This window comes from Rhamphochromis longiceps, linkage group LG23 (assembly GCF_057381845.1).
Source record: "Rhamphochromis longiceps isolate RC_006_pf linkage group LG23, R_longiceps_female_GT1.1, whole genome shotgun sequence".
In the NCBI taxonomy this organism is placed as follows: Eukaryota; Metazoa; Chordata; class Actinopteri; order Cichliformes; family Cichlidae; genus Rhamphochromis; species Rhamphochromis longiceps.
Window position 1 is genome coordinate 6,635,736 of NC_140578.1, and position 8,487 is coordinate 6,644,222.

The 8,487-nt window shown below is 44.0% G+C and overlaps 1 protein-coding gene across 2 annotated transcripts in view; it reads left to right on the forward strand.

Moving 5' to 3' along the window:
* The first annotated feature begins 506 nt into the window (after positions 1-506).
* Positions 507-8,487, forward strand: part of fam20b (FAM20B glycosaminoglycan xylosylkinase) — a 43,839-nt gene continuing 35,858 nt past the window's right edge. Inside the window, exons 1-5 of one of the 2 annotated variants that reach the window (XM_085398118.1) lie at positions 507-704; positions 1,751-2,101; positions 5,416-5,663; positions 5,761-5,847; positions 5,965-6,074. In XM_085398118.1, coding sequence (XP_085254244.1) covers positions 1,973-2,101; positions 5,416-5,663; positions 5,761-5,847; positions 5,965-6,074 — 574 coding nt within the window. In that variant the 5' untranslated portion in view covers positions 507-704; positions 1,751-1,972. Of the gene's footprint in view, positions 705-1,750; positions 2,178-5,415; positions 5,664-5,760; positions 5,848-5,964; positions 6,075-8,487 lie in introns of those variants that run through there. The other variant, XM_085398119.1, reaches the window with a different exon arrangement.

Consider the following 8,487-nt stretch of genomic DNA (forward strand, 5'->3'; position numbering starts at 1 on the left):
ACCTATGAGCTTTTAATGGCTGTATAACAGATATTTTTCTTCAGATTTTCATCAAAGCAAAGGCAGGCTGTTGTCAGTACCCTGCCAAATCTATTTTCCTCATCAGTTTCTAATTGAAATACGGACCCCAAACTGTTCTCAAAATCTTAACTCGGTCCCCTGACAAATGCCCCCTATAGCTTTTAAGAATGGTGTCAATCTATAATAACATTAGTTCACATCTCCAAAAAAAAAGGTTTGGGGACTTTCTTTTAGTGGTTCCCAAACCTTTTGTGTGATCTCCCACTTCAGAAGTCAGCAAAAGGTCGTGTTCCACTCATAGGTTTGATCCCACACAAATCTTTATCCGTTATTAATAATATACAAGGAGCCAATCTGCATTTTACTTATGCATATGCAACACCCATGCACACACACGGTGTTTCAGTTTCTGGGGGCGGGCCCTACAGGGCAACACTGCCGCCTGGTGGCTACCTGGCTGTCATGCAGACGGAGGAAGTGTTTCGGAAGTGGACACGGCAGGGCACAGAAGGAATCGAAGAAAAGGGCGGAGGAAAGGGAGCTTCCGAGGGGGGTTAAAAAAAAAGAGAAATCACCGCGACTTCTAGCACCTAGCCAATTTACTAACACCAACTTTCGTTTTGAAAGACTGAAAGGACAGCTGTGTGATACGTAATCTACAGTGAACGGCGTATGAGCATAAGGTAAGTCTGCTCGGTCTGTGCCCAGTAAACACAACAGACGACGTACTGTGTGCTACTAGCGGGCTGCTTTAGCTAACACGCACAGCAAGGTGTACAGCGGTTTGCTAAACGACTAGCTGTGTTGTCACGGATGTGAACGAGCCCGTGGTGACCTGGCAGAAATGAATAACGGGGGCAGTCTCCGGTAGAAAAGTGCCTTTCTGGTATTTTAGGTGTTTTTTTATGCGGGCAGTGCTCGCCAGCCGTTTCCTCGGTGGCTGCATGAAAGAGCAATTGTATGGGAGACGCCGATGCCTGCGTGGCCAAACCCGTGTCGATAGAGCTTATTAGCCGGTGTTTTTAATGTAGCTCGTTCGTGGCCGGTTTGTTGTCATTATGTCACAGCCTGGTAACATTAACTTCGGCTCGGCAGCCACAACGAGAGCAACAGAGGCAGGTAAGTGACGGGCAGGTGAACGTGGCAGCTGGATAATTTAACTGCTGTGATCCGTAACGCCTCGTTTGTGTGTAGCTGAAGATAAAGGTTTAGGATTAGATGAACATCACTGTGGTTCAGGAAACTCTTCTCTGCGTTAAAGGCAGAGCCACTTTAATGTGTCAACCACCAGCAGCAGCAGGAGTGGACCCCCTCTGCACCACAGCAGGACGACATGTCCATCATTTCTTAAGTGAGAAAAGGCAGGTTCAATAACAACAACACCCCGCCACCACCCTATCCCCTCATCCTCGTGCAGGAGAGGAAGGGATGTGAACCACCTTGTTGTAAACGTTGGTCCCTCACCTTTAATAAAGCCCAGCTGGCAACAGCAGCTACAGTAAGTAAGCTTTGCTGCTGGCACAAAGCTTACTTTTGAATGTACGCACACATTTCCACAGACCAGACTCTGCCATCGTGATGTAGTTGCACATTCTGGACAGGTTTCAACTGTGCTGCAGTACTGGGTCATCCTCTGCCCTGGGGGGAACCGAGCCAGAGAGGCAGCGAATCAATCAGTTTTCTCTTCACATATTATTGACAGTACATCTTTCATCTCTCCCTCTCCTAGTTCTCCTGCTGTCTCCCTGCTGGTGACTGCCTGTTTGCTTAGACTGCAGCTCCAGGGAAAAGGCAGAAAAGCTCCCGTCCTTCAGACAAGTTGGTCTTACAGTGCAGGCAGGCAGGAAGGTGACTGAGCTGCAGGGGCCATGCATCAAGGGTGAGGGGTGTTCGCTGTGGGGGAGACGCACAACTACAGGCAAGGAGGAGGTCAGGGCCAGTCAGTGTGGAAATGAAGCTCAAACAGCGCATGGTGGTGCTGTGTGCCGTGCTCCTCCTGCTGGGCCTGGCCAAGATCTTCCTGCTGGATGGAGGTGAAGGAACTGCAGCTAGCCGGCGGGACCTCAGAGCGTTTCGCAAGGTCAGGATGCAAGTGGGCTGTTTCATGTTAAAGTTGCGATCAGAAGTTTCCACTCACCATAGACATGAATGCTATGGTAATTTACATTTTTTTAATATTACTACTTTCTTGGAGCGGTTGTTTTTACAGGATGGAGTGATTGTTTACCATACGTCTTTAATGACTTTAAAAAGGAACTGGATGCTCAAATCCACACACAAGTTCGAAAGCATACATACAGTGGGGCAAAAAAGTATTTAGTCAGCCACCGATTGTGCAAGTTCCCCCACCTAAAATGACGACAGAGGTCAGTAATTTGCACCAGAGGTACACTTCAACTGTGAGAGACAGAATGTGAAAAAAAAAAATCCATGAATCCACATGGTAGGATTTGTAAAGAATTTATTCGTAAATCAGGGTGGAAAATAAGTATTTGGTCAATAACAAAAATACAACTCAATACTTTGTAACATAACCTTTGTTGGCAATAACAGAGGTCAAACGTTTACTATAGGTCTTTACCAGGTTTGCACACACAGTAGCTGGTATTTTGGCCCATTCCTCCATGCAGATCTTCTCGAGAGCAGTGATGTTTTGGGGCTGTCGCCGAGCAACACGGACTTTCAACTCCAGCCACAGATTTTCTATGGGGTTGAGGTCTGGAGACTGGCTAGGCCACTCCAGGACTTTCAAATGCTTCTTACGGAGCCACTCCTTTGTTGCCCGGGCGGTGTGTTTTGGATCATTGTCATGTTGGAAGACCCAGCCTCGTTTCATCTTTAAAGTTCTCACTGATGGAAGGAGGTTTTGACTCAAAATCTCACGATACATGGCCCCATTCATTCTGTCCTTAACACGGATCAGTCGTCCTGTCCCCTTGGCAGAAAAACAGCCCCATAGCATGATGTTTCCACCCCCATGCTTCACAGTAGGTATGGTGTTCTTGGGATGCAACTCAGTATTCTTCTTCCTCCAAACACGACGAGTTGAGTTTATACCAAAAAGTTCTACTTTGGTTTCATCTGACCACATGACATTCTCCCAATCCTCTGCTCTATCATCCATGTGCTCTCTGGCAAACTTCAGACGGGCCTGGACATGCACTGGCTTCAGCAGCGGAACACGTCTGGCACTGCGGGATTTGATTCCCTGCCGTTGTAGTGTGTTACTGATGGTGACCTTTGTTACTTTGGTCCCAGCTCTCTGCAGGTCATTCACCAGGTCCCCCCGTGTGGTTCTGGGATCTTTGCTCACCGTTCTCATGATCATTTTGACCCCACGGGATGAGATCTTGCGTGGAGCCCCAGATCGAGGGAGATTATCAGTGGTCTTGTATGTCTTCCATTTTCTGATGATTGCTCCCACAGTTGATTTTTTCACACCAAGCTGCTTGCCTATTGTAGATTCACTCTTCCCAGTCTGGTGCAGGTCTACAATACTTTTCCTGGTGTCCTTCGAAAGCTCTTTGGTCTTGGCCATGGAGGAGTTTGGAGTCTGACTGTTTGAGGCTGTGGACAGGTGTCTTTTATACAGATGATGAGTTCAAACAGGTTCCATTCATACAGGTAACAAGTGGGGGACAGAAAAGCTTCTTACAGAAGATGTTACAGGTCTGTGAGAGCCAGAGATTTTCCTTGTTTGAGGTGACCAAATACTTATTTTCCACCCTAATTTACGAATAAATTCTTTACAAATCCTACCATGTGAATTCATGGATTTTTTTTTCACATTCTGTCTCTCACAGTTGAAGTGTACCTCTGGTGCAAATTACTGACCTCTGTCGTCATTTTAAGTGGGGGGACTTGCACAATCGGTGGCTGACTAAATACTTTTTTGCCCCACTGTACAGGCTGAAATGTGTATATACATTCACTTAAATAATTAATTAGCTGGTTCTACGGTGTCTTTTAACTTGACAAGGCCAAGGCCTATAGACTGGTAGTTTCTCTTTGCCATCATAAAAAGGATTTTTTTGACAGCACTCATTGAATTGACTAATAGTCAGAACTAGGGATGGGTACCGGTGTCTGGTGCCATCATGGCACCGGTTCTGACATAAACGGTAGTAACCAGACCGAAAAGCAGCGCACATTTCGGTGCTTTATTTCGGTGCTTTTTTTTTCCTGAGCTGTGATACACTTTAGATTCTAGCCAATCATTTTACGTTTCTGAGGATAGTAGGCGGGTCCAGGTACGTACGTTCTTTTAGAGCAGAGCTACAGATTAAAAATGCCCAAGGCGAAGCGGTCAAAAGTATGGCTGTACTTCACAGCAAAATATGCAAACTCAGCAGCCTGCAACAAGTGCTTTAAGCTGATACTGTGATACTGTCAAAGGAGGTAACACCTCAAATCTGATGAAACACCTGGCGACGCATAGCGTTTTTTTTAAAAGCCGAGAAATGCGCCGTATTTGATAGCTTGCTGCGAGACCTCACACCGTGCACATCTACTGCGGGTGGGTTGCCTGTTATCGGACCTGGAGCAACATCTCCCAAAAACCCGAAGAATAGAGTCCTGGCCCCTAGCCCTGCTAGTGTAGCAGAAATGATGACGGATGATGGCAGCAGCAGCCGTTCTTCTCTGCGTGAGTAGCTTAATGTTGTTCGTGTGTAATTTACGTTGAGTAGGCTAACCACGTTATTACATTAATGCACGTAAGGTGAACTAGCAAACATCATCATAGCTACATGCGGCTGTCCTCTTGTTTGATGGCAGATACTCCCTTCACCCTGGCCAAAAAGGCTAAAATGACCAAAGAAAAAGTTGGAAAACAGTTAAACATGAGAGGTTTTTGGACAAAGTTTGTGTTTTTTCCATTGTTTAAGCACTGCACCCTGTTGAAAATTTGTGGACGGGTCCAACCTGATAAAATGAAAACTCTACCAAGAAGAGTTAGCTTAAATCTTTTTGATGGTTACTAAAAGCCTCTGGTTGACGTGCAAGTTTCTAAGGGACATTTAACAAAATATTAGCCAAGGTGTATGTATATATTTGAGTATATATATGTCTGTCTGTATACTTTTAATCCTATTTGGATTAGAGAAATTCCGAAATAAACAATTCTGGAAAAAGAACAGCTCAAAGAAATCATTAAAAGACTTAAATAATTGTGTCACTCATGCCCATGATGAGTGGATGGGAACTTTTGACTTTTACATTAAAAAATGTGCTTTCATTGGGATCACTAACTGGATGCACAGTCATAGCCAACAGTGTTATAAAGCATTTAAAATATGCTGGTCTTGTTTAAGTATTAATAAACTAAGTTTCATTATTTAAAATCTTATCTTATGTTATCTCATGCAATGTGTTATTATTACTCATCCCTCAAAGATGGAAGCTGGTCTTTCACTGTCTCGGGGCGCTCGCCTTACCAACACCCTCCAGTCTTCATGGGAGATAGCAAGCCAATGGGTGGGCCCCAGAGAGGTGTACCCCGAAGAGACTCCAGAGCTGGCTGCTGTGCTTACTTCCCTGAGCTCTGCCAGGATAGAGCGGGCAGATGTGGGCTATAAGGGCACACAGCTCAAAGCCTTGCTGGTGCTAGACGGAGGACAGAAAGTGGTCTTCAAACCCAAGAGGTCAGGCTTAATTTAAAAAAAATTCTGTCACAGATTGATTTATTCTTCTTACTTTTGTTTTATTATTTATTTTATTTTTATTTCCACCCTCGCTCAGGTACAACAGAGACTATGTGGTCGAAGGAGAGCCATACGCAGGCTATGACAGACACAATGCGGAGGTAGCTGCTTTTCACCTGGACAGGTTTGTAATCATGGTTATTTGAGTTCTTTGTCATTTTTTTTTTTTTTAAACATTCTGTGGTCTGTCGAGAGTGTCATAATCTTCAGTCCTGTTTTGTAATCTTCGTCCTCTATGCAGGATCCTTGGTTTCAGGAGAGCACCTTTGGTGGTTGGCCGATACGTCAATCTGCGAACTGAGATCAAACCTGTGGCCACAGACCAACTTCTCAGCACTTTTCTCATGCAGGGTGAGTATCTGTGACCTACTGTGTCTTCTTTCAGAAAACCGAATCATTGACATAGCAGACAGGAAATGTGGTTGAAGGGTGGACAGCTGAAAGTTTCATATCACAGATGGTCTACTTTTCTGATAAATTATAAAAGCAGTGACATTAAATAAAGAGTGGTGCACTAACTTTTCTACTTCGGAATTTTCCCTACCAATAAAACCTGTAACATGTGTGTGCGTGCGTGCGTGCGTGTGTGTGTGTGTGTGTGTGTGTGTCTTCATCTTCTTTAAACAAGACCAGAACCAGAAAAACTGGAACACTGTTTGCTCTATTTCTCCATTGTGTTTTGATGTCATCAAGCTGCCACCTCCTCTCCGTTTGACACGTATACAGTGTACAAGAAGTGACACATTGGACATATAAGGTCTTGATGTAAACGGAGATGATCAGGCCCCATCTTAAAGTAAAGACCGCCCCACGCCAATAGAACACTTCACTCTCTGGCTGCTGGTTTACATGTCGTTCCTAGGGTATTTAAAACTAGAATGGGAGGCAGAGCCTTGAGTTTTTGGGCTATTCTTCTGTAGAAGCAGGTCCCATTTTAGATTTGGGAAACGAGACATCCTCTCTGCGTAAGATTAATCTTATCTTAAGACTTTTCCTTTTGCTAAAGCATAGAGTTAGGGCTGGATCAGGTGACCCTGAATACTCTCCTAGTTACACTGCAATAGGCTTGGCTGCAGGGGGGCTTCCCATGATGCACTGAGTATTTCTTCTTCACTCAACCTCTTTTAACTCTATGTGTTTATGCACCTTTTTTGCATTTAATTATTAGTTATTACTAACCATGAGCCTGGTTCTGCTGGAGGTTTCTTCCTGTTAAAAGGGAATTCTTTCCCACTGTCACCCAGTGCTTGCTTAAAGAGGGTCATCTGAATGTTGGGGTTTTCTCTGTTTTATTTCAAGGTCTTACAATATAAACTAGCGTGAAGTGTTCTAATTTGGCACAATATACAAAGGATTTTATTTATTTTTATCTCAAATTACTGCATTAAAAATGTTACAGAAGGCTCCAGCAGCACAGTAATAATAATATGGACGGCTCTGATTTCACTCTATTCATAAAATGCAGTAAATAAATACCCCACTCATGAATGTTGACTTTCGTAGAATGTATTTAGCCTGATGTTCGTCTTTTTTCCTAACAATGACTTTGAGGGCAGCACTGTTGCCGCCCATCATTCCATCATCAGGCTGGGGTCTTTCTGTGTGGAGTTTTTACATGTTCTCCCCGTGTTTGCGTGGGTTCTCCCTGGGTACTCCATCTTCCTCCCACAGTCCAAAGACATGCAGCTAGTGGGGATAGGTTAATTGATGAATCTAAATTGTGCATAGGTGTGAATGCGGGAGTGAACGTGAGTGCGACTGGTTGTCGGTCTGTGTGTTAGCCCTGCGACAGACAGGCGACCTGTCCAGGGTGTACCCCGCCTCTCGCCCTATGACAGCTGGGATAGGCTCCAGCGCCCCCCGCGACCCTGAAAAGGATAAGCAGAAGCAGATGGATGGATGTCTTTATCGAATGTTCATTTTCTACAACCACAAACAGAAGAACAAGACTTGCATAAACAACCGATTAAAAAAACAAACTCTTCCCTCTTCTGCCCTTACTCATACATCAGTCTTGCGTTCACAGACAGTTTTCAGTATCCTCTTCAGATAAGTCGGTATTTTTGCTAAAATCCATAAATGTCACCGATACATGCCCAGAGATTTCTAGCTTACCTTAAGAACATACATACATTTTTTTCTCATGGCAGGTTTGATTGTATTTTGTTTTGCCCTTTGAATACTTCTTGGTCTATTTGTTTTCTTTTGTAGCATTGCTGTAATTCTTTTTGCATTTAGCAGGCCACCAGTAACTTTTCACTCTTACTATATATATATTTTTTTCTGAGTATAAACCAAACAGCTAAGATTTTAGATCCAGCAGACGTTTAGAAATGTTTCTTCCTCATTACAACCTGCACATCTTCCCAACATTTTTGGGAGGATGTGCAGATTTTGTGCACCTGGACACAATTACATTTACCGTTAGCGAGTTATTGCGGATCGCTGCATGTGCGGGGCTCGACGGCGCCAACGCGTTAACGAGCTAACCACGCTAACGTGTCGACGCCGTGCAGCCCCACACACGGAGCAATCCGCGATAACTCGCTAACGGAGATTTCCCGCTTTAGTGCGGTTATGGCATTAACGTAATTTTAACGAGATTAACACTGACAGCACTATTTTTTTTTTTTATAACGTAAGCTATTTTCCAATCTTACCAATTCTAAATCTTCCCTCCATGTAGCAAACTTATTTATATGAATTTTCCACTGATCATTCAAAATAGAATGATCAGCCATCTGTTAATGTTTATTATTAAGTT